Source organism: Pomacea canaliculata, linkage group LG2, assembly GCF_003073045.1.
Source record: "Pomacea canaliculata isolate SZHN2017 linkage group LG2, ASM307304v1, whole genome shotgun sequence".
Lineage (NCBI taxonomy): Eukaryota > Metazoa > Mollusca > Gastropoda > Architaenioglossa > Ampullariidae > Pomacea > Pomacea canaliculata.
Genome location: NC_037591.1, coordinates 18,000,976 through 18,026,578, shown reverse-complemented (window position 1 = coordinate 18,026,578; position 25,603 = coordinate 18,000,976). Strand labels below are relative to the sequence as shown.

General features: G+C 40.6%; 2 protein-coding genes across 5 annotated transcripts; one reads left to right on the top strand and one right to left on the bottom strand.

Moving 5' to 3' along the window:
* Positions 1-641: 641 nt before the first annotated feature.
* Positions 642-11,035, bottom strand: LOC112556586. Of its 2 annotated transcripts, none has more exons than XM_025225737.1 (6): positions 10,879-11,035; positions 8,455-9,547; positions 8,004-8,059; positions 5,716-5,896; positions 3,357-3,451; positions 642-2,823 (listed from the first exon to the last, which is right to left on the bottom strand). In XM_025225737.1, exons 2-6 carry the CDS (start codon positions 8,556-8,558, stop codon positions 2,483-2,485), a joined length of 777 nt encoding a protein of 258 aa, XP_025081522.1. In that variant the 5' UTR covers positions 8,559-9,547; positions 10,879-11,035; the 3' UTR covers positions 642-2,482. The 2 variants fall into 2 exon arrangements, with proteins under 2 accessions (XP_025081522.1, XP_025081521.1); XM_025225736.1 differs by lacking the exon at positions 10,879-11,035 and adding an exon at positions 10,336-10,574.
* Positions 11,036-15,509: 4,474 nt separating this feature from the next.
* On the top strand, positions 15,510-24,553 carry LOC112556591 (myeloid differentiation primary response protein MyD88-like). 3 transcript variants are annotated; one of them, XR_003097778.1, is made up of 5 exons: positions 15,510-16,359; positions 20,261-20,479; positions 20,692-20,862; positions 23,020-23,114; positions 23,689-24,553. XR_003097778.1 is itself a non-coding variant. In XM_025225743.1 (4 exons), the coding sequence occupies exons 2-4, from the start codon at positions 20,840-20,842 to the stop codon at positions 23,895-23,897; spliced, it is 327 nt and encodes a 108-aa protein (XP_025081528.1). In that variant the 5' UTR covers positions 20,261-20,479; positions 20,689-20,839; the 3' UTR covers positions 23,898-24,553. The 3 variants fall into 3 exon arrangements, 1 of the variants encoding a protein (XP_025081528.1); XR_003097776.1 differs by having other exon boundaries at positions 15,525-16,359; positions 20,689-20,862; XM_025225743.1 differs by lacking the exon at positions 15,510-16,359 and having other exon boundaries at positions 20,689-20,862.
* Positions 24,554-25,603: the final 1,050 nt, after the last annotated feature.

Here is a 25,603-nt window from a genome sequence, read left to right as displayed (position 1 = left end):
GCTTATGTGCACAGTAAATAATAGTACTGTAACGAATTAAATGTTGTGGCCATTGTGCCGTCTGACAATAAAGCTATAAAGCCTTCATACGGCAAAAAGCTAAACAATGCGTAAAAACTACAAAGAACCGCATAAAAATATTAATGAGAAGTGAACCATCCTAAGGACTAAGAGAGAACAACCGGAGAGAGCTAGCCGCCTTGCTGTTATATAGCCTTAGTTGATGACTCGGTGTAAAACACTCCCTTCCCACCCCCACAACACTAGAGACTGTCAAAAGTGTTCAGTAGGTGAACTTTGCACCGTTTGGTGCATATATGGTTAATATAGTGTAATGGTTACAGATCATACAGAGCTGTCGATCGTGTTTCGGTTTCTGTCGCCAGCAGGTCAGCTGTCTGCACGCTTCAGAGCCATTGTATACATTGTAAATAAAAGTGTGCGAACTAAGACTGTAATGACAGCTTATCGAACAGACTAGCACTACAGATTAGAAGCCACGAGACAATGACAGCAAGATTAGCACATGAGTCTTATGCATCATCAATGAACACCACCATATTCAATTGTCCATCGTCAATATAAATACGAGTCTGTGGTACTACGCACTGACAATCACAAACACTCAAGGAAATACATCATTGTAAGACATTTTTTCACTATTTTATAGCTCATGAAATGTTTGTCATATTGAGCAAAGATTCAGACCGACCTTCCAGTCTACCTTTTCAAAAACATGGGTATTTTTTCGCCAGCGATTACTTTTGTCACTTTACCCGGTTTTCATCAGTTGGCGAGAGTGTGTTGAGCGGTCTAATCATCACACCACGAGCCAACATCGTGACTGTAACAACCCATCTGCTGAGATTGGAAGTCGGAAGTCCTTGCTCATCCGCTTCATCATATCTTTTTCTCTATCTCATTATGTGTAAGAGAGAGATAACAGTCATTTATGGTGAAGTATGCCGACCTTTTGCGCCGAAACACATGGCCGAGGCTCGAAGAAAGTAAAGAATACTTTTTACTTTTATATTCGTGCAGTTCTTATGTTCTGACTCCTGTGTATCGATATCTTCTTTTCCGTACATTAAACCTTAGGAACTGTTTACGGAAAGAAAATGCGACCATGAACTCAGGTTGGCCTAGAGAAAGATTACACAAACGTACGTTTTTCCTATTTGACCAATAAAAGTTTTCCCGTAAAGTTATAATTAGCCCATTTGATTTCCAACTTCAGTTGATCATTTCTTCCTGTGTCGTATCCGAATATCCCAAGTGAAAGAAAAAATAGTAAAATAGTTTTAAAAAGTCGACGCCTATTTCCTGGATATTGACTTTTCAGACTTAGCTGTAACGGAAAGAATACTTTTATAAACAAACATGAAGTCTTCTCTTAATGAATCATGTCTTGCATACAACACCACAATGACCTGTCAAATAGTGATTTCAAATGTGTGGAAATGCTTCATAAGTGTGTCATAACTGTAAGCCCTCCTGGTCATAAACGTCAAAACCACACACACACACACATACAAACACACACATACACACAATCGCATACGCACACCACACACACTTTCTCTCTCACACATTGACACCAAAGAAGATTTCATTATTACTGTCACACCGTCAAAGTGTACAATCAGTGAGACATGCTGACCAATCACACTTTGATGCACACTTTGTCTAATACTTGCTTGCCCTTGACATAATACATCAAAGCTCTCGCTCGCGTGAGAACAGAGGGCGCACCTCGTTTCCGAGGACATCATTACAACCCTTGACGAAATACTGGAACCTTTGGCACAACGCATCCTTTTCAGAGTAGTGCCCTCCCTCAGTTCTCAGAAGAAATAGGTCTACATCAAAGGTTTCTATTTCCGGTGAGACCCGGATCTGAGTTAATGGTACATCTTGATTCGAACAATCTTGTCTATGAAAGTCGTACCAGTCGCACCCACTGTTAGCTAAACACGGATGCACTCAGCAGTGAATAGGAAAGAGTGTTCGGGGCTTAGTAGGTGTGGTGTACAGGAACAGAGTGTGTCACCAGCTGTGTTACTGAGGACACCATATATAATTCGAAAGTTTGAATACTCAGAAGCAATTTGTCCGTGAGACATGTCAAGGAAAATCTTCGTTAAGACACACATCAGCAACGATGGGTATGGATAGAAGACAAGACGACTTCAGTATGATGTGCAGTTTATCACAAAGCTCTGAGCGATCATCACGACTATCACGTCCTTCATGTCGTGAATTGCTCAGGATCTTACTTCATTCTTTTCATTTGAAGTTTGTCTGTTTCTTCTTCTATATGTGTTTTTGTTCCTTGTCCGATCATCTTAAGTTCCGATGACCATGAGATGTGCCTGCACCACGTCCTGTTGTTTCTTGTCGCTGTGGTCAATTGTTTTCCTGATTGTGTTTCCTGTTTCCTCGTTGATAAGTTTTTGCAGCAAACAAGCCACGCTGATGGAGCTCAGTCACGTGCAGCGTGCGGTAAAGCAGATGTCACGTGCCATGTATAACGTTCCCCTAGGTAAAGGTCAGGGGCTCCATGGCGACGAATCAAAAACTGTTTCCCAAAAAACGTCACACAAAGGTAACAAGATAAAAGCAGGCGGTGACGTGGTGCGGGAGAGGACCCAACCGATGGGGAGTCTGACATGACGTCACTGCCGGATTGCCGCATGCAGTCGAGGCCAGAGGAATCCCAGTCGGAGGTCGCGGTGGTAGTTGAGCATTGCCAGCACCTGAGAACGCGGGGTATGGAGACATTTTCGTCCACCAGAACAGGTATCAGCTTGTTCCTCCTGGCACCTGGCAAACATAGAGCGCGAGAAACATTAGATCGTTCAACCCATGCCAACGCTTCCTGTCATTTCGTGACTCCTCAGTACCTAGGCATTACTTTTTAATGAACAAATCTTTTCTGTCTGAAAATAAGCAAAATCAACGAGAAGCCTAAGAGAAAAAAATTCTGTATCATGCCAGTATTTTTTATTGTTAAACACACTGACCGCACCTACAGCAGATACATTTCGCATTAAAGCATGACCCAACTCTTATCGAAAGCGTACGGTTGCCATACCAACGGCCGATACTTCCAGCTCCCTTACCCTGTTCATACCTCTTATCTAACCTTTCTTCCTGTACACACTGCTACCCTCAGCCAGCGTGGGTCACTCTGAACCTGCTATTCACCAAGCCCTCAGCATGACTAGACAGCCGGAGTGAAGGAAATACCCGTCTACCTGTGTAAAAATACCAGTGTAAGGAAATACCCGTCTACCTGTCTAAAATACCAGTGTAAGGAAATACCCGTCTACCTGGAGCTGCAGACACCCACTCACCTGGATCCAGGGTGACAGCAAACTGAGTGAGGAACTGGCAGGCGTCCGACTGTTCATAGTATTTGCTCAGTATGATGAGTACTTTACTGTTACACCTGCACAAAACACCAGGTATTATGGTGGTGAATACATTCAACACAGAGGCTTAACTAGGATGAGTTTTACTCGCATTTAGTACTGGGTCTGCTGCGAATATTGATAGCTGCCTGCACTTGGCATTTGTCTCTGTTAGCAAGTCAGAACGAGGTAACAAATAAGCTGTGGTAAGTCTATTAAAAAAGTGTATCGGCACATTATTCATGTATTTTGACCAGTACATATAAATAATCAAACTGATAGCTTGTGGGCCACAAATCCCATGGTTATTATTATTTTTATTGTACTGACTGCTGTATGTAGATGTAAGCAGGTAATCGTGGGTATAAATGAATTTTATTAAGATCTTCATTACTTTTTATATAATTTTCATTCCTAACAAAAAATTAATAATTTATAAGAAAGGAGATGTTTTAAGACGACGAATGGAGGCCTTTAAGGACATAAAATTGAGCAGTGAAGCGATCACACGACTCAAATGACAGGAAGGAGCATTCATCATTTTTTAAAATTCTTCCATGGACTGCACTAGTTGACAAACAGTCATGCAGATCCACCGGTACTGGTCGTCGGGGACAATAACTAGATGAATGTTGCAGCTGACCAGCTGGCCACTCAGGCCTGTCTTGAGCGGTGGTCATCAGGTCCTGCGTGGAACGACCAGTGGACTCTTTTGTGTTTGTAAGACAGGTCCTCTGTCCACCCTCAAGATACCAGTGGATATTCTTTCTTTCAGCTTTATAGCTGGCTGGTCTTCAGTGGCAGACTTCACCCTACCTGCAGCTTGCTGATGGGGAGTGCAGTCATTGTTGATCCTGGCCTCGCATGAATTTTTTCTGCATCGATTATCCATAGTTCTTTTCTGTGATTAACTACTACTCAACTACTCTCAAGCGAGACCAGTTTAATTCATGGGTCGCTTTAGGTTGCAAACACAGATCCTGAGCCATAGACTGTACTTTCGTCGGTGAAAACCTACCAGTTAGTATCACTATTAGCTGTAGTGACTTAATCTTTTAGCACTTATTTTCGCCCAAGAATAAGCATAAACTGGTGTAACCAGTTACCCTTGGCTAAGGTTGTGACAGGGGGCAAAAGGGTGACGAGGTCACACGACGAGCACGAGCAGTTCCTTTTGCTACTCGGTAAAAACAAAGGTAGAACAGGAAGCAGCAACAAGAAACTTCCTCGTGACTCCTCCAACAATCGTAAATATGCCCAAACAAACCCATATGAGTTTAAGCATTGGAAACGTTCATGGAAAGAATAAAAAAATGTCACACACTGCGCCAGTATCATGGCTGTGCCACTTCCTTCCACTAAACCAAGTTGCGAAGAGACGAATTAATGTTCAAAGTAAATTGTCGACAGTCGCACCAGTGGTGCTAGAGGCAAAAGACTTGATTTGAGCGTAAGAGACAGTTTATTAAGGTCTTGAATTCAATTAATTTACATCTGGGTGATCACTGTCCGACAATCATCATTGTTTGTCAGACCCTGGCATGGTTCAAGCAAAAATCATGTTCATATGATTAACATAAAGACCACAGAGCAAAGTGGATGCAAATACTGAAACAATAATGTTTCCATGATACTAAATACACTTAAGTCTTTTGACAGAAAACAAAGTTAATTTGAATGCTTCTACTGGATTTCCACCCACCTGGTGAGACATTTAAAGTGAGGAGTAATATTTTGATAGCGAATATCAACTGGTAGTTCCATGATGGTAGGGTTTAACTCAGTTAAGTCGGTAAGACAAACTGTATTATTGCAATGTAAACAGACTTAAGTTTATTACTAATAACTATCTTGACTGCTTGCAACCGCACAATTACCACCAGGCGATACATTTGGTACATTCAGAAAGCTCTGGTTTCGGCTGCCACTGACATCATGACAGTCGGTGGGGCAGTAGGGCGGTGAGGTGGCTGGGCGAGTTTCAATGCTTACAAGACAAGTTTAATACACATCTTAGGTTGTTTTGCCCCTTAACGTCTTCCGTCAGGATAAATAATAACAAAAAAAAAAACAACAACCTAAGCTGAATAGAATAATCTGTACTTCAGTAAGTGATCTTTTTTGATGAACGTGGATACGTGTAAAAATACTCACACACAAACACTTGTCAACACTCTGTGCCTGGATATGTGATGAGTAATCCAAGTGAGTCCGAGAAAGAATTACAAGCTTCATAATCTTCGTATATATTTAAATATAATTTTAAGTAAACAGAAGAGAAACACAGGAGGGCTAACCGTACCTTGTCTCCAGCATAGTGGCCATATTCTCGAACTCGAAGCCACCGAGAGTGACGTCCCTTAGTGTGAGGCACAGCCGCAAGCCGTAGACGCCCTCTAGGGTGTCGATGATATCGCGCCCGATGGTCATCAGGTCTTCATCGGCGATGTTGACGTAGCAGTCGAAATTCGACAACCGCGCCACTGCAGCATAAACATGTACAAAATGTAGGCATATCAGATGTGCTTTCTTTTGTTGTCTACCATCGCGCACATTTTTTAGGTCTAGGAGTGTATGACGGGAGTTTGTTGACTCAGTACAGCCTATCTTCTTCCAATCTTTCATGCCTGCATTTGTATTTCTTTAACTTACCCTTACACCTATCCATCCACCCCTTTCCTCCAACCTCTGGTGCTGATGTTGGCAAGTACCCAGACTGTAGAAGCTGCCAGCTCTCGTGTCATCAGATATCTTTGCGCAACGATAAATGCATTTCTAGACATTCAGCTGCTGTTTACTGCAGTTCCAGTGTTTACTTGCTTATGGAGATTTGCTGTTTTGTTTGTGTCAGGTGGCTGACGTTTGTTTCCCTTCTTAATTTTCAAGATTTATCAACGAATGTTGTTACTAAGGGGTTCCTCAGCCCACGATAGTTTGGCCAAGTTTTAGCTAAGTTTGTTGTGGGAGTTACACAAATTATTTTAGGGCACACGTTTTGATGTTGCAGTTTCCTGGAAACATCAAACCTCTAAGCCATACCTAATATCCGACAGTTGAATTATAGATAAGATAGGTAGACTTGTCATGTTCACTGACATGTAGCAGTACTATCCACAACTATGTCAATTCACGATGTTACACACGGATTCAGGACAGGAAGAAAAATTAAAAGAAACAAGTTTCAGATAAGCTTAATGTGTCTGCGTAACAGGTTGGCAGTGTTTGAGTAGGTACTCCAAGCTGATTTGTGATTCCACAATAAGCAAAAAGAACAAAAATCATATATGAAAAGATTATTTTCCTGATTTCGATTATACCAAGCTTTTTTTCTGTAGCTCTAAGGGTTTCCAAATTATGTTTAAAAAAGTACTTGGAGAGTTTGCTCGAAACTGAAAATGAATATGCTGGTTTGGGTAATGTTGCAAGCCGATTTGGCGAGTAATGTTGAGTCTAATCATAAAATAAATCACACCATTTGACAGACAAAAAAAAGTGTTATTTTTCGTTTCATGTATTGATGTTTAAAACGTAGTAACAAATGCTGGAAAGGAAGATATTTTCACAAAACTGTATCACAATCACACGCCTCACTCAGTCCGGAGTACCGACTACTAGAGTGCTTTGAGTCATTTCCACCATTTAACAGCCACATTACAACAACTCCCGCTGTTCAAACTGTTAATGCAGACTGTAGCACAAACATCCGCTAGACATCTCCCACAGCAATCAACTAGTCAAACTTTGTGCCAGAACAGCATTATGGCACTGTGAGTGGCAGTGGAGTAATATGGCACTGCAACTCTCTTAATTAGATACAGTTTGTTCTCTCATTACTCGACTATTAACCATGTTTCCTTTTATTTGATGGTGCTGGAAACCTGTTGAATTTAATCTGCATGTTACACCATTTGCACAAATAAATGCCATCTTTTGGTGAAGAAATTGGTTTTGAGGGATTAATACAGCAGTCCTTTATATGGGATTACACAGTGGGTTATATGTATACAAATTAATTTCCCAGTATAGTAAACGTTTATTATTAAACGTATTATTCCGGATTTTTCCGCACCCTTCTGTCAGTACATATTGAATAAATGTCAGGAGATATTACTGAGACTATTTTTGTGTTTGTTTTTAGTACCTGTAAAATAAAAAAATGTGCTAAAACGTTTTATTCATTGTGTTGACTCCATAACGGATGACATGGTGTGTGGCAGTGCCAAGAGATATGCACGTTTACTATATTATTAGTATAATGGCATAATGTGTTTCATTATGCTTGCACCAGCACAATACCACAACCACAACATGTTTAATGTATTGTAACATTTTACGGACATATGACTGTTTGTTGTTATTAATCCCTTCCTACATCAAATAGTAATAATCTCACGAAACAATCATATTACACTCATTTCATGAAGCAGCAGTACTGCACATTGGGATCATTCAACAGTAATATTATATCCATGTCCCGAAAAAGCAATGTTACTTTTTATAGCAGCCGCAATTCTCATAGGACTGTGATAAGAAAGAGTCAACACCTGACAGCAGTTGTCGACTAGCGACTGACAGTTGTAGTTTCCCTACCTGTGTAGTGCTCCAGCAGTTGAATAGTTCTGCAATGTGGTTCGTTACATCTTCCACTATAAAACAGACACACAAACACACACAAACATGACGTTAGTATTATGCACACTCAGTGTAATAGTAATAGACACTAACATCAACATACCATTACAACTAATTTTCATTAAAACGATCTCCGTTGCCATAACAACAAAAACTAACGGCAACGACACAACATTTTCATCCTTTAAAATTGTATTGATTAGCGGAATTCAACACTATTCTGCAAGGCATTGACACCGAGTCTGGACATCCAGACCCATATTACAATAAGAACATTACAAACGATAAGGTAGAATATTACAGATGCTGCTGATGATGATACTACTACAAGCCAAAGCCAGTTGCCTGTTCAGTCTGGCTTATTGTTTTCTACCAATACTTCATAGGAAAAGAAGCAATGGTGACTCACATATCAGTCCCTGGCATTCCTGTAGAACATCCTGCCTGCCTAACTTCTCCAGACACTCCAGAAGTTTCCACAAGAACGGCTGCTTTTCGGGTGCCCGTCCCCATTTTATGAAGAGATCGTGAGTAGGATTTTTTTCATAAAAATTCTGAATCTCAATGGCTTCGAAGCCCAGGAGCTCGGCAAGGCCCATGTAGTCTGGGGTTAAGTTGCCATCCACTGCTATCTGCTCAATGTTCAGCCATAGTGCCATGCGCTCTCGACTTCTTCGCAGAGCTCCAATAGGAGTGTTCAAAGCTGATTCCGGAAACATTTCCGATATACTCAAGTCAGACTGCCGTGCAGACGTCTGAGGATCGAGAGAACTTAGCACGGGGCAAGACATCTTTGCAGCCTGTGGCGAGACGAGACCGGCATACGGACGAAGTAAGTCTGTCTGACTATTGGGGTGGCTCTTTCTGTGTTTCCGACCTTTGTGAGGTTGTGTAACTGGTATTCGAGCTATAAGTTCTGGAATACAGGACACTAGCACTTGGAGACAGAGTGGACTCGTTGTACACCAGCGATACCTTTTCACACCCAAAACTAGTGCTTACGGATCGGTGAGACTGATCCTCCTGCTGGAAAGGCTGACTATCTCGATCCCCGATATCAAAACACCCAGAGTCTCCGCCAGACAAATGTCGGTCAGAGTCTAGACGAGCCGACGGTTCATCTGTCGTGAGGTGGCCCGAGGTAGTGGACTGAGTGCTCATGCCATCCATGCGAGATTTACTTTTCTCTTGTCGTCCCCCTTTTGTAAATTTTTTCTTGATGGCGCGCAAAACTCTGGACATCAGGGGTAAAGAAAGGCAATAGGCATCCAACACTAATGTCTGAGAAACATCAGCGGTCAGAAGTAGCGATGTCTGGTTGTCAAGGCTGGTGGGCTGGACACTCGTGTCTTACTCTGCTCGGTATGAGGGACAGACTTTCTTCTATCACTGCACACGTGACTGAGGGCGACTCATCTCTACGCCCCGAACAGGGCAGCACCTCAATTTCCGTCTTGAAGGAGCTTGAATCCACTGATGAGTTAGGCTTGAACACTTCTCATCTGGAATTATAAATATTATTAATAAAAATGAAAATATAATATATAAGAAAAACTATTTTCAATGTATTTTATCTGTATTGATCCCTATTAACATATCAGTTAACTTCATTTCTCTGAGTCTACCCACAGTTATAGGGTTTATTACCCTATGTCTGCCAAGTGCTTTATTATTCTGCTGGACCGGGGATCCAGGTGAGGAGCAGGTGAGGTTATCCGGAGCAGATATCCGGGGGAGCAGGTGAGGGGCCTACGTTCCGCGAAAGGAGACGGAAGAAACTGGCCGGCACGGAAAATTCGGGAAATCCCCTGAGCTCCCTATCCCCCTCCACATCCGCTCTACCCTTAACATACTTTCGGGGGTTTATCAGCTTCTTTAAACACCACAGACTCGCACTGCTTTAGCATGTTCACGATAAACAGTTTAATTAACCTTGTTTGACAAACATTCTGTGTCTCTCTCTAACACACGCACACATCCCGTCATACAATTTTTTCTCTAAAGATCAGATGAAGTTCTCTCTGTTCATATGAAGCTAAGCTAGTGTGAGTGTATGAAAAATTGAGGATGTCGGCACCACTGTCAAAGCAGATGTGATATATATCGGTGGTTACCACAGGCAGTGCACGGACATCAGCCATTGTAGGGCTGACAAACAACTTCAATCGTGCGGTGACACGAACAGGAGAAAACACTGGCTTTGTCGGCACATGTCACAACTGAGCGAAGCACATCTGCCACTCCCTCCGACAAATAAAAAAATTACATGGAATAAACCGGTATTTATTACCTTACAGCGCTCACGACTGCCACAGACGAGTGAATACAGAATGGTGAAACATGAAATAAGTCGTCTAGTTGTGGGATGGAGACCGGTCTGACCCCGAGTTCACGAGAAGCTAGTCTCATAGAGACAGAAATATATGATTCCTCATCAGTGCAAAAGAATAGTCAGGAGAAACAGCAGCTGGACTACGTACATTCGCCGCCATCGTCTGACTGTAACTGAACTTCGATGAGAAGGCCATGCAGTCATGTAAACACCGGACAACCGTCAGTGATGTCAAGTGGAGCAGGAAAGGAAAGAGAGAAGGAAGCACTCACGTTGTTCAACGCCCTGCTGGCGGATTGTTTTGAGGTTTTTTCCCTTGCGAAACGACAACACACCCTAAGCACACCACACGCTACACAGTCACACTCACTGCCTGGTGTTTATGGACGCTCGTCTGCCTGGCAGGCCAACACACACCAACACACAACCCACTGCACTCCCTCTCACGTGACCTTGATGTAACATGTACAGTTGTATAGTCAGTCAATGTTCTCTACTTACCTCTCTTGACACAAACTTGTGTGGCTGGACATCCTAACAGCCGGGAGAAGGCATGGTTGGTACAATCTGGGCTGGAAGGGAGAGAATGAAGCGTGAGGTGAAGTGACGAGGAGTACAAGAGGGAATTCCTCGCGCAGCCTCGTGACGTCACGCCTTATCTGGAGAGACCTTTCTCCTCGCGTCAACAAACGTTCACTTGGCAGCGCTTTACAACTTCTCATGTTTCACATACGCATAGACATCCACACATACAGACTATAATATTTAGGACTGTTCATGTACTATGAAAATGGAATTAGTGCAGATTTAACTGTTGTGTTTACACTATAACGTATAGTGCAGATTGTGACTGCATTATATATATACACACACAATAAAGTTTAGTGCATTTACCAGTTTAAATTCAATGCTTGAGGAAAAAAAAAATAGTACGCACTGGTACTGTATTCTGATAAATATCAGAACACGAGTTTTTGCTTGAGATCCTAAAACTTACAATTAACTTAGCGGAAACGTGCGAAGTACAATTAATCGAAAGAGGAAATAGAAATCAGCATACAAATTAAAAAGTCGAATACACTGCACTAGTTCTCACGATGTTATTACCGGTTTGCTCAAACTAGGAAAGTCTTCAACCATTCGTATAGTATCTTCACTTTCATCTCTAAAAAATGCTGAGAGTAGTGTGGCTTTAAGCGATAAGATACCCTTTTACTGAGACAAAACTTTGATAATTTTTTGCTAAAGAGCTGACTTCCTCTAGCAAAAAACAAAACAACAAACAAACAAACAAAAACAAAACAAAACAAAAACACTGAGGGCTCATTGGCAACATGTCATCAAATGGATCATCAGAGAGAAAATGTCTTACCCTTTAGTGCTGGTGTTACTGAAACACCTTGTGTGATTCCAATGAAGATGTATTTTGAAGAAGCAATGGATGTTTGAGACGTTTTTAGTCGTCCTGTTCACTATTTGATTAGTTTGAAAGGTAGTGAAGATTCTACTTTTGCTAAGAGGTCTCTCTTAATAATACTAGCCAATTTAAAAAATCCTTACAAAAACAGGAAGTCAGCAGATTGGTTTCGTTTGCATACGAGGACCTTCAGCAAGGATGTTTGTACATTCAGCACACAAACCCTGAGAGAGAGAGAGAGAGATGATGGTGAATGTATATTTGTACATATAGAAGGCAGTTTAATGCATACAATAAATGGAATATGACCTGCATTTTGATGATATAGTAGGCGCTTACATACTAAAAGACGAGGTTATAATTTCGTTGAAAAAAAGCAGATTGAATGAAGTGAGTAATCGGAGACTTTTACAAGTACAGATTATTTGATTCTGTATAGTTTCTTTCTAGTCAGACTTTTTGAGGTTTCATCAAAACAGTAATATTTGAAAGACCAACCTGAATGATTTACGTTTTTTTTTTCAGATATCGGATACAGGTTACTTCTAATATCGTCTGTTTCTACCGATATCTGAAAAAAGAACCCGCAGACCATTCAGGTTTGTCTTTACAGGTCACTTTCTCGTGTCTTGGAAAAGAAGCCTTCGGGTAGGTGTTCATTGTGCGAAGCTATAAGGCACTTCAAACACTGAGGTGATAGCAGCCCCAAAATTTGTCTTTTGTGATGCGATGCACTTATAGGAGGTCCATATAAGCAGACTTTGTACAAACTGTAGCGACTTACTTGGCTGGTAGGACATCATCAGTTCAGGCAGGCATTCTGGAACCAGATCATGAAGACAAAGAGTGTACAACTCGGTAATAACGGCGACTTAACGACTAGTTCTGAGATAACATGTGTGTCTATACCGCTGGGTTTTAAGCCCATTTTTAAAAAAAACAAAACTCAATAAGATTTAAATTTGGAATATTGTCTGTCTCTGCCTCTTTCTCTGTATAGGGACACCATCCTGTTTTTGTCTATCAGAAAACTGCTGTAGTACTACAAACCGGCCAGCAAGCTTGGGCTCAATCAGCAAATTAAATGTTCCAAAACGCATCGTCAATTTACATATGAACTTAAAATCTCTTAAAGGGTGTAACCACAACAGCAAGGACGATACTATAAGTGTAAATGAATATATTTATATATTTCATGTGTTTTTGAAAGTGTGCGCACGCACCAAATCACAACTTTTATGGTGTATTAATGCTTTTTATTATAGATATTTTTACAACCGATTGGTATATATTCGCACAATTTCAGTCATTCAGTCACGGGACACGGGGATACAATGAAAACAAGAGGTCAAGTCTGTGTGTAACTGTTTGCTCGTGTATTGCGGGAGGGGGCTTTATTTTCTGTATTACTAAGAATGATAGGAATAACACTCAAGAAAAGAATGTTTCTGTTTTTTACGAGATTTGTATCCGCAAAATGTGTAGGTAATGGCACTTGCACTAATTTTTTTTCTTTTGTTTCATTCCTTCGTCTTTCTCTTCCTATTTAATTTCTTCTCTTTTTGTTTCTGTCTTTTTTTCTGTCTAATGAAAAAGAAAAAAAATAGGAATCCCATTTACAAAATTGTCATGGAAATTCTTGTGACAAATAATCCAAGAGGTCGCTTTCATGTATTATACCTGAAACTCAGCTGCTCCGGTAAAGGCCAACGTGGGACTTTATTATGGTGCTGCCGATGACTTATGAACCTGCGATTAAAGTTTACAAGTATTTTTGATGATGTGTCCTTAATTGGTCATCTCTAGGTATCAAACCCAAATCTATAGAAGGCATCGATGAACCTCATCAAACTTCGCCATGTGGAAACATTTGACTTCCCGTCCCACAAACATGAACGCAGTCTACAGAAAGGAGAGAGGACGGCTTATTTCTGTGCCAGTGATTAACAAATTGACACAAACGGCTGTGTGTTGACATCTTGACTGCCACAGCACTACCACAGCGCGTGGCACAGTGACAAATGTACTTCCTGGTTCACAGGCTCGTGCACATCTCGTCTCCTCCACGTGGTCTAGCCACTCACTCAGCCTCCGATACATATTGGTCAGTACATATTGGTCAGCGCATACTGCTTGCTTTATTTTGTTTTCATGCCATGCACCTCCAACAAATTTGACTGACATATTTTGACAATATACATTTACACAGTTTGATAGGCCCTCATAGAAGACACTGCTCTTTCTCTCTGAATTACTATACCTTTCTTTCCTCTCTGTTTATGGATGTATATCCCTACCCTACACTATCCCTACCCTGTATAACCCTACTATAGTAGGTGTAGTGCCTGATATACTTTTGTTTAAAGATGTGATTTTGAATGGATTGATATACTGGTTAAATGTCTCCTGCAAGTCTACCCAAATTCTGTAAAATGATTGAACAGTTCTTCCGAACCTTAGTGGAAAAGGCTCTTATAGTACTAAAGTTTCAATAAATCAGTCTCTTTCTCTATCTCTCTTTTTTTATCCTAAATAATTGTTGTTCCAGTTGGTAGAGATGTTGTATGACTGGTGGGTATGTTATGGTGAAGGTGTGGGATTAGAGGTAGCGATATTGTAAGGTAAGGTGAGATTAATACAAACAATATAACTTTCTTTTGGTGGCCGTGAGGATTTTTTCCCATTTAAGATGTAAAGATTCTTTATATACGAGATTTAGGGAAATGGTGTATGAATATGGGTCTTTTTATGTGTGTGTATGAGAGAGAGAGAGAAGGTATCTTCACAAATGCTGTGTTTTGAAGTTTATATTTAAAATGCACTAGTATTCGTAGAGTTTCTGGGTACTATGCGTGAATAGAAGTTGAGTATAACTAGTGTTGCTGGTGTTTATTACTGAATTGTATGTACAGCCAGTTTGAACATGTTCAGTTACTTTGATACATGCTCACACCCTTGCTGGACATATGGTTTTGAATCAATCGCTCTAGCACACACACACAAATGCACTTGCAAGCTGTAACGGGGAAAACGACCAAAGCAAATAAAGAAAGAAATAATTGTATGACACAGCTTGAGACTATAAATGTACAGTTTGATGGATCATCACAAAAGAAACTACTCTTTCTCTCTGCCGCTCCCCTCTTCAATGCCGCGGACAACTATTCTCAGCTATATAATAGGATAATTGTAATGTATATGCAAGCACCTAAAGTGTGACACATACAGTACATGTGGAAGCTTATTACCATATGAACTCGCAAGCACGCTGACCTAATCGTTCTGTGTTCTGTGTATGGGAGTGTTTATGTTTGTGCGGTTAGGTGGGTGGAGTGTATTAGTGTGTGTATGTGTGAGTGCACGCACACCTACATGCATGTCTGTATGTGAGTAGATGTTTGTGTGTGTGTGTGAGAGAGAGAGTCTGTGCGCGTATGAGCACATCTATGCTTGTATACTTTATGTTCACCTATGTACATTTACATATGTGTGTTTGTGGGTACTTGCGTACTTGTTGCATGCGTTGCAATCGGTATAGATTGATGTGTCTAGAGCGAGCACATTAATTACTGCCTAGAGTACGCAGCCTCCATGGCTGGCAAGCAGCAGACAAATAAAACTCAGGCGTATGGGCCGGAATACCGACAACTTTAAAAATATTAGTAACCATGCACTAGGTTCTCATCTAGTGAGTCATTCTCCAGCGCTGTCATTCAGGGAAACTTTACGCATACTACATGTTTGGAAAGCTGAAGCTAGCACAATGATGTATCTACAAACCGAAAGTTGATGTATCTCTGCACCGTATGATACTGCGCTGTTTATTTTTAACATTTCAGGCAACGACGACCTGCGATGGCAGTAACTCACTCGCCACACAGTAGCTTGATGTAACATCGGGAAAGAGATTATTAACTGGTTTGTCACTTCACTCCACAGTTTCCTCCTTCAGAATATCAGCTGCGTGCTTGCAAACAACTTTCTGTTTGGCGACCAAAGAAAGGTTGAGGTGGTTGTCCCAACCTGTCAGCGCTGACGTCTGCTCCGACATAGGTGTTGGTGGAGGTCGAGACGACTGAGCATTGAATATTGAAGATATGACAGCAGGACAAAGGTCGGTGGTGATATGTGTGTAAGAATGTAGACGGTGTCGGCACAGTCGATATTCACCACCTCCATAACTTTTGCCAGGTAACAACTACGCGCAGTAGCGGGAGAATTGATAGCTACCTGTGGACTCGGACGATGATAGACAAATGAGCACATAAAGGATAATAGAAGCTTTGCTGTGTTTCTGACCGTGCAGTGCGGACATTAAGCAAGAATTGTGATGTTTTGTCAGAAAACTTGCATCTGTGATGAGTCTTCAGCATCAGCGTTAACGTGACGATTCACAGCTACCATGCTTCCATGTTGACTCCACGCTGACTTCTGCAGGTTGGTCAGGAACTCTTGGGTCAGACTGATATCAGCAAGATTTCCCCAGCTACACAGACCACTGACCTCACCACACAGCATGAACTTCTGCTGGTTTAGACCCGATCTGTCTTGGCTTCGAGACTCAGGTGAGCAACTTGTCATGATTGAGGAAGAACTCTCCAGGCTGTAAATCACTGGGTGAGATTAACTGTTGAACAATACTTGCTACATACAAGACAGACATGAAACTAGTCAATAAATCAGAGCAAAAGGTACCATTGGGTGTAGTCAAAGGTGGTGATTTGTATGTGGTATTACCCCATGTGCACATGACAGGTGAGATGAACTTGCGTTTAGTGTTGGGTAAGAAATACATATATAGAAATAGAGAGAGATGGGTGAGGATATTGCAGGTGGATGTGCCATGTTCTGTATGTGGTCATTTAGTAATTTGTGTGGGATGTCATGTCTGCATGAGTATCTAGGGACAGCAGTTTATTGCTTTAAGCCCATTAGCTACAGCAAGGTTGTGACAATCTTTGTACAGCACATTACAAAACTACATTGCAAAACCTACACCAAAGCCTATATACATAATATACATAGTCTCCAGTACTTGCACTCTCAAAAATACCCCCTTCACCTACACATGTATAAACATATTTATCTTTACAATATATATATAACCTGACCCACATCCAACATACCTTAATTCCCTCTCCCCACAATGACTGTCACCAAATTCTTACCCTAACCTACCCAGTTTTCTTCTTCCTCATACACAACATGCACTCTATCAGTTGTGACTGGGCAAAAGAGACAATGAATGTAGAACTAATGGAGACTGTGAACAATGGTTCCTATGAAAGTTTGTCTGATACTTTCTTAGAAAAATATTCACAAAATATTTCTTAGTCTGTCTATAAATTTCTGAAGAAGCAGTTCCTTATCGTCAGTTAGGTGAAAAACCACAAGTGAACAAACCAGAAGACAGTATCTGGTATATTCTTGATACCCAGGTTTTGTATCCTTGGGTACTTTACATATTAATTGTATTGTATTCCTTCCTTCAGAATAATGTTTCTGTGAATTTCAGTAAGTGCAGCCAGTACCCAATGCATGTGGTAGCAGAGATAACATAGAAGGGAAAACTACCTGTCTCACTATTCACAACTCTGAAGCTCTCACTGAAACACCTACGAACCTTTTGCAGGCAGAGATGGATCTTCTCTGCTATTCCTATGCCTAGTACTCTTACTTCACAAGCATAAAGTAACATGCCTGTGATCTACAAATTGAACAGTTTAAAAAAATAATTTTTTTGTTCATTTCAGTCTACCCAGAGTGTTCTAGAATGCTAAAATGTTTGACTTCCTGCCATTACAGATGTTAATGTCAGTTTGTCTAAAACCACCCTAGTGAGGCCATGCTTGATAATTTAGAAAGTGGGTTTTGTCACAGCTCTGTGCTTACAGAAACACCTCCTCATCCCTAAGGTTTCACAGTACTGAAACTGCTCTCATCAAAGTAGCCACAGGCATATTATCTGCCCTTGACAGTGATGATGTTTCTTCTTCACTTTCTTTGACCTGTCTGCTGCATTTGACACTATTGACCATTCTCTGCTCCTTAAAGACTTCACATCCTTTAAGGAATTTCTGGATCTGCACTTGCATGTTTCAACTCCTGTCTGAGAGGACAGACTGTGTTCATGAAGGGTCAAAAATCCTGCCCTCACCCCTATTTGGTTCTATACTTTTTTATGCAAAACCACTTTCATCATGCATCCTGTCTCATTATGTTTCTCAGACATGACTCTTGATGTCTGTCAGTCTGTCTATTAATAGCTACGCAAGATCAGTGCCATCCGTCACATTCTGTCTACGCGTGCTACCAACACTCTTGTCTGTGCATTTGTTTTATCCAGACTTGATTACTGCAACTCCTTTCTTGTTGGCTGCCCTGAATACCTTCTTCACAAAATCCAGAAAGTACAGAACTCTGCTGCACGTCTGGTGCTTTGAGCAGGAAACAGGACCATGCCACCCCCCTTCTTCGTTGTCTACTCTGGCTTCCCATCCGTTCTCGCATCCAGTACAAACTGTCCGTGCTGTGTTTTAATTTCTTTGCTGGCACCTGCCATGATTATTTCTCTTAACTGCTCTTCCCTTATGTTCCAGAAAACTCTGCTCCATGTTTGATGATCGTCTCCTTTCTCTTCCTGTCACCAAAACAACAACATATGGCCACAGGATTTTAATTATTGTGCAGGAAACCATGGAACTCTCTCCCTTTCCATGTCCGCCACCTAACCCACCATTGAATAGATTTTAAATGTTCGCTGAAAACACACCTCTTCTGTAAACATTACTCCCAACACCCTTTCCAAAACTGCTAGTACTTTTTACACCCTTCCATTTGCAATGTCATGTTACTCTCAGCTCTTGTTCTTGTTATTTAGTTCCTCTTTATGTTTTCTGTATTTTATTTTCTTTTTCGTTTAGTACTGTTGTTTATTCTTTTATAGCTCATTTGTTATTTGGTTGTTTTCCTGTCCCTCATATGCTATCCATGTTTCGTTCTTGTTCCTAAGCGCTAAGAGTATACTTAGGAGTGTGAGTATGCGCTTTACAATTTTTGCATTTATTATTATTATGTCCAAAGGTGATGGTTCACATGTAACATGGTGTTAATGGGTCATGGGTTGCATGTAATGTGATGTATACACGGACATGAACAACAGAGGGTGGTGAATGTGAAAGGACAAGGAGACCAAATACGAAACTGACAGCTAAAAAAAAAACAGGTGTGTGAAGATGAGTGGGGACAATGCTAACCGCAAGGAAAAAAAAATGAGTGCTGGCAATACTGAGGGGAAACTTGAAACTAGGAAAGATCTCAAGCAGCAGTTTCCCTTTCTCCTCTTTTCCTAGAAACAAGTATTTCCCTTAAAGAGAAAACACTTGCTATGCTGTCTCTTGCTATGACTGATTATTCCCTCTCTCTTTCAGGCAGACACGCACACACATAGACATGCACACAAGGAAACAGGGAATTCTGGCAGTGTTTAGACATTGCCACTTTGTGTATGGTATTACTTATGTAATGTACATTCAAGACTGGTGTCTTAAGTAGACATCATAAACATGTTCTTGCTGTGACAAGCTTGTTATAACCTGCAGTGTGATAAGTAGAACTTTAGTGTGCCCCTGTACTTGGAACATGTAGTCTGTTGATAACGCAAATGGATTTTCATTCTACAAAATAATCAGTTATTAATATAGCTGCTTTGTGATATTTAATTTGAGTGCTATTAGAGTTAAGATTTAAACAAATGTCTCCTGTGTATTTTCAAAGATCTTTCCTTCCTCCCTGCATTGTGGTGTCATCAGTCCCATCTCTACCTGTTCTCCTGACTGCTGTAACTGACTTTACTTAAACCTCTATATACATACTTTCCTGGCTTTAACCAGTTAATTTTTCTTTAAATTCTAGTCACAGAAATGTCAGATGTATTGCTGCTAGATTACAGCTGCCTTTTCTTGCTTCTGCTTTGAAAAATGTTTCTAAAGCTGTACTTAATGTTTGATTAACTTTGGCGTAATGGCTCAGTAAAATCTTTGTCAGACTTACTAGAACATTTAGTTGTTAAGTTAAGAATGACATTTTAGAGAAGAAATCATTGTGTGTTTGCACAGACTCCTGCATGTATCTGTGAAACATTGCAGCTGTATATTTTCTATGCCTAGATGACATGTTTTCCTAGAGATCATGTACTAAGAAGACATGCTAAAGATAAGGCACTGCTTGAACAAGGAATATTATAGGAGGTATTGTAATATTGTAAATTATATAGTGAAGACAGTTTAACAGTTACTTTAAATTACATTTCTCGCTGATCGACCCTCTTTTTGGATGCTTATTTTCAGAGATAATTATTTATTATTGCAGAGTTGCATTGTTCTACTATTGTATAATTGTATTATTTGCTGTATCATTGTAGATTTGGGGTACTTGTTGTACTACTCTAGTGATGTTCTATTTCAGGCCAGCATGTCCGAGGCAGTTCAGTAGCGCTACAGTTTGATCCTCTGCGGCAAGCAGCTATGCGATCTTCAAGCCAGAGCTCAGATGGTGAAGTAGATACAGCAGGTGGCTGCTTGACACACACAGCGCTGACAAGAGCCGACTCCAATGGTGATATCGTCTGTGGTAGCCCCATCCTCCCACTTTCACCTTCATCTTCAGTGGGATCACCCATTCCTGGTGAGTAGCTCTCATGTACTGCTCTCCTTTCACCCTCCCACCACCATACCAACTGCACAATAGTCCCACAGCTAGCTGGTCTGCAGCTAAGGGTACAGTAGAAGTGAAGTTAAAAACGGTTTGTAATCATTCTTAGTGTCGCTATTTTTGTGAAAATGTATGAACTCAGATTGAAGAAGTCTGATAACATGTGCTTAACGTGTCAACAGCAGACAGTGAATATGACTTCTACCTGGCTGTAGCTGAGGATGACCTGGAATCATTTGGACTTCCCTTCGCTAAGTTGGTTGAGCAGCGAATGAACATGCGGCTTGCCTGACCATCCGGGACATCCCTCCTGGAGCTCCCAGATTTGAGGCTATGGCCGATATACTGGAGAGAAAGTAGGTCGTGTTATTTTTTTGGTCTCTCTTTTTACTGTATATTTGGTACGAGTAGTTGCACAGACCTTGTGACCATGGTATAGATACAACCAGTAAAGGAAAATTATTTGTTATGACAATAGTGATGACAATGATATGTGTGACTGCATACTGTATGGACTTGCAAAACCTGTAGACAGTTGGAAAATGGAGAGCTGCCTAATGTTTATCCAGAATGAAAAGTGTTAAAGGTACACAGGTTAGTTGCTGTATGGAAGTTGAACTATGATCTAGCAATTCACCGTCTTGGGCATGATGTATGGAAGGAGGTAATCCATGTCATATTTTCTGGTATAATTTAATTATGGGTGGAATAAGTTTTAGTCTTTGGCCCTAACAAACCTCGAACCCCTGACAGTTTGCTCCAAAGTAGAGAGCACAGTTGCTGCTGTGTTTTGACTACCTACAAATATATAGGAAACCTCTGGCTAGAGTTTTGTTAATTTAGGTACAGAAATATTTAGTGGACCTCTGTGGCTAGAGTGTTGAGCAAATTGTCATGTCATTATACCTTGAAGACAGGTCATTTGCCTTAAATACATGCTTTATCTCCCTTTATCCAGAGTGTATGTGACTCAATCATGTGACGTGTGTCCATGTGCATTAGCATACTACTGTTGTTGAAATTGTTATAGTCCTTAGGATTACATGTGCAAGTAGAAGTTCCTAACTTGTCTTTCTACAAGTATATTGCCAAGCTAAATTTCTGAATCGTCTTTGTTAGACATGTCTGCTGCCTTTGATACTATAGACCACACTACTGTCAGTATTAGATTCTGTACTATGGCATCTCAGGCTCCCACTCGACTGGTGTCAGTCATATCTCTCAGCTAAGACTCAGTCTGTTATAGTGGATGGCTGCATGTCTCAACCAGTCTCTATTTGCTCAGGAGTCCCCCCAAGGTTCTGTACTTGGTCTCATCCTCTTTATCATGTACACGAAGCCACTTAATTACTACTCCAGTTCATTCTTGCTGTATATCTGATCAATCATTTGCTGACAGCACTCAACTGTTACTGGCTGTTCTCCTTCTCAGGCACACATTGATATCCAGAGCGTCCAGGATAGTATTTCTGAAATTAGACAATGGATGACTCATAACAAGTTAAAACTAAATGACGAAAAAACATTTTTTCAAAAAGGAGAGCCAGAGTTTACCCTTCACTGCCTGTCTCTGTTTAGTTAGATGATGCTGATGTTCCTTTTGTTATTTCAGCACTTAACTACATTACATAATGTCTGCTGATATGTCTCTTGATGAACGTGTTTCTCACATCTGTCGTACTGCATACTATGAGCTCAGTAAGATCAGCTCCATTCGCCATACTCCGTCCATCTCAACCACCACAATTCTTATCGCTCATTTGTTCTGGCTAAACTAGACTACTGCCACTCTGTTCTTGCTGGCTGTCCACATTACCTTATTGATAAGCTTCAGAAAACCCAGAACTCAGCTGCTTAATTGTCTTGTTTTTTGGATTCGCAAATCTGAACATGTCACACCACTTCTTCACTATTTTCATTGGCTACCAGTCAAAACTAGAATAGACTGCAAGCTCTCAACTCTATGCTATGCATTCTTTGAAGGCTCCTTCCCCCACCACTTTCCTGAAATCTTGTCTGTCCACACTCCTGCTGAAACCTTTGCTCCTTATCAGACTCCCGCATTCTATCCTCCCTCCCACAAAGACAGTCACACACAGACAAGAGAAGTTCTCCCTCTGTGGTGTTAAGAAGTGGAACCCTCTTCCACATTACATTTGCCACTCTGACTCCAAGGCTACTTCCAAATACTCTCTGAAAACATATCTGTTCACAAAGTACTATCCCTCAGTTACTGTTCTTTACTCCCTGTAAGTACTATCTGTCATGCTAGCCATCATGTAATGACTCCATCTTACACTTTTATAGTAAATACATCCCTTCATACCTTCATTCATTGCTTTACGTTCTACTGTTGTACCTCATCATTGTGTTGTTCAATGTGCTCTAGGTACCTCACTGTCGACTGGGTGTTTTCTTTCATTTATCATTATTGGTCTGTGCAGAGAGTGCGCTCTATCTTGGTTGTGATGCTGCGTGTTATAAGTTCGAATTATTATTATATTTATTAACAGGTGTAATGGCAAGGTGGTGTTTGTGGTGTCACGGTCTTTCCACGCCTCACAGGAGTGTCAGTTTCTTGTTCAATTTGCCAAAACGCTTGACCCATGTAAGTAGTCTTTATTGACATCACCATCTATATGAGTGAAATGGTAGCTTGTAAACTTATTGAATGCCTTTCTACCAAACGATTGCGAGTTGATAGGCATGTTTACTGAATTCCTTGATACACATGTACTCTGAGTGCCTGCATCTTGAATACAAGTTTGTGTCATCATACAAAATGATCCTATATGATTTATAGAATTGATTGCAAAGTGTTTAGCTGTTGATATGCTTCTTACAGAAACAGATGATCCTGATAAAACAAGATCATAAACTCTTATACGTCTATTGATATTTCTAATGCTTCAAGATTAAAATCTTGTTACTGCCTGGTAACAAATTGTGGCAATAAACTAGCTAAAACTGTATCCAAAGCTGTGTCCAACCTATAAGAGATTTAGGTTGGTTTTTTTTCAAGGTTCATGGAAGAATTTGAAGCAAAACAGAGGTTAGGATTGCTACAACAGAGGGTATTGTCTTCTGTGTTATTAGATATCTTCTTGGGTATCATAATGCAGAAGAATCTATGTTAAAAAATGTCAACACTAGAATCAAGGGAAACAATTTATTTGTTGCAGATGCAGTACATCAGAAGTTGATTCCCTTGATTATTGATAGAGACGTTCAGATTCCCAGAGTACTGGAGGGTCTGAGCGGCATCTACTACAACCAGGCGCTGCGAGAAAACTGGTTGTGGAAAAAGTTGTGGGAGGCAGTACACCACCATGGGGGTTCGCGATCCTCACCAGCAGCATGCAGTCCTGCCTCCCTCTTTTCATTTAAATGACACACCTCCCTAAGAATGTGTTGGGAGCTTGTGAATGTTCTCTTGGCCTCCATCCGTCCAGTGTTTTGTATCATGCTGTGCTGGCATTATACTAGTCCTGACCTAGAGTGTTGGGATAAGGCCGTGCATACCCTGGCCTGCAATATTCACCATCAGATGTTTTTCTTTTTGGGCCATGTTATGTTGTGCGGCTCCAAGAGACAGACACAAAAGATGTGACAGGCATTTGCAGCATACACAAGATATACATAAACATTGTGTTACATTATGGTTGTGCTACAATTTGAATGATATGCTTATGTAATGGAATATTTAAATGACAAGTATTATTATTCTTGATCTGCAGCTAGTTAAAGTTTGTTGATCCAGACATGCAGCCTGTTAGGTGAATGAGCAGGACGTGACTGGAACTGAGTCTTGGGCTCTTGGACTGAAAACGTAAAATGGACAGAGAACATGCAAAGAATTTCCAGTTATAAGTTTACATGTGATGTGACATTTTTATTGGGTCATTTGAGGTTTTTCCTATAAAGATCCTACAGCTCAACTACAGAATTTCCATAGTTTCCTTCCATGTTAAGAACTGTTCATCAAATAAGTTTAAGATTTAATAAACAGAAGAATGATTCCATGTACTGAAAATTACTTCAGTAAGATTCTCCTGGCTTACCTTCTCCTCTGTGCATGTGTTTTGTAACATTTACAAATACATATAAAATAGTGTATACACATAAATGATCAAAAGAAGAATGTTGATTTCTATACATTTCCCTACCATTAAGGCTGGCTGAGAGTACTATGAACAACACACTTAACAAATAATAACAATAATGAGCCAAGCACATGCTCGTCAATTCTGGAACTGAGGAAGCATTAGTGATCATGAAGCAGTTGAAAAAAAAAAAGTGTTAATACTTGTGCTAATGGTCAGGGTGACAAAAGCGGACAATGGAACATTGCTGTCCATTATTCAGAGGACACACACACATACATGTACACGACTGTCGTGGTGGTAGCATCAACACAATGACAGTGAAGAAAATGAATGGAGCAGGAAGCAAGTAGACAAGATATCAGAGGGTTAGTCTACACTTGCAGATTCACGCAGCAGTGAGAAAAGTAGCAAGAAAAATGGTCCGCAGAGCGGAAAGTGTGAACACAAGGGAAGTGGAGAGAACACAGCTAACTAGGAAAGAAAAACAAACGGAGTCAAGACAGTACAGAGATGACATTTGAGGAACATTAGGCGATGCAGGTAAAAACAGCTCAGACAGCAAAAATGTCTGTATTAGTGGCAGAAAATAATAGCAGACAACAAAGCTTCACAGGGTATCGTTAAGATGATGGAGAGCTGCTTTTCAGGTGAAGTGACATCACAAAAACAAAGGCAAAAGCAAAAATATATACAAAGAGAACTGTGATTATTTCATTACTATCGGTGTCGCTATAGTTGAAAGTCGGGTAGACTGAATGTTATCGGAAGCTTTGTGAGTGTATGGATAACAACATGTTAGCACCATATGAACAGTCATGAGTCAGTCTCGGTGCCTGACGCTTGTCACATACAAACTACAGCTACATTAAGACTAGAGCAAAAATGCCAACAAAAATATTAATTTGAGAAATGAAAGAAAAACAAAATAATTTAATTCACTATACATGACAACACATAAACAGCGAGTTCCTTCCTCTTTTCACGATAAAAT

Excerpts from the sequence above, each read along its gene's own strand:
- LOC112556586 (XM_025225737.1), bottom strand. The coding sequence starts at position 8,558 with ATGGGGACGGGCACCCGAAAAGCAGCCGTTCTTGTGGAAACTTCTGGA. Across the intron at positions 8,060-8,454 it reads GGAATGCCAGGGACTGATAT|TGGAAGATGTAACGAACCAC; the intron begins GTGAGTCACCAT and ends TCTGTTTTATAG. Across the intron at positions 5,897-8,003 it reads ACTGCTGGAGCACTACACAG|TGGCGCGGTTGTCGAATTTC; the intron begins GTAGGGAAACTA and ends TTTATGCTGCAG.
- LOC112556591 (XM_025225743.1), top strand. The coding sequence starts at position 20,840 with ATGGCCGATATACTGGAGAGAAA. Across the intron at positions 20,863-23,019 it reads GCCGATATACTGGAGAGAAA|GTGTAATGGCAAGGTGGTGT; the intron begins GTAGGTCGTGTT and ends ATTTATTAACAG. Across the intron at positions 23,115-23,688 it reads TGCCAAAACGCTTGACCCAT|ATGCAGTACATCAGAAGTTG; the intron begins GTAAGTAGTCTT and ends TATTTGTTGCAG.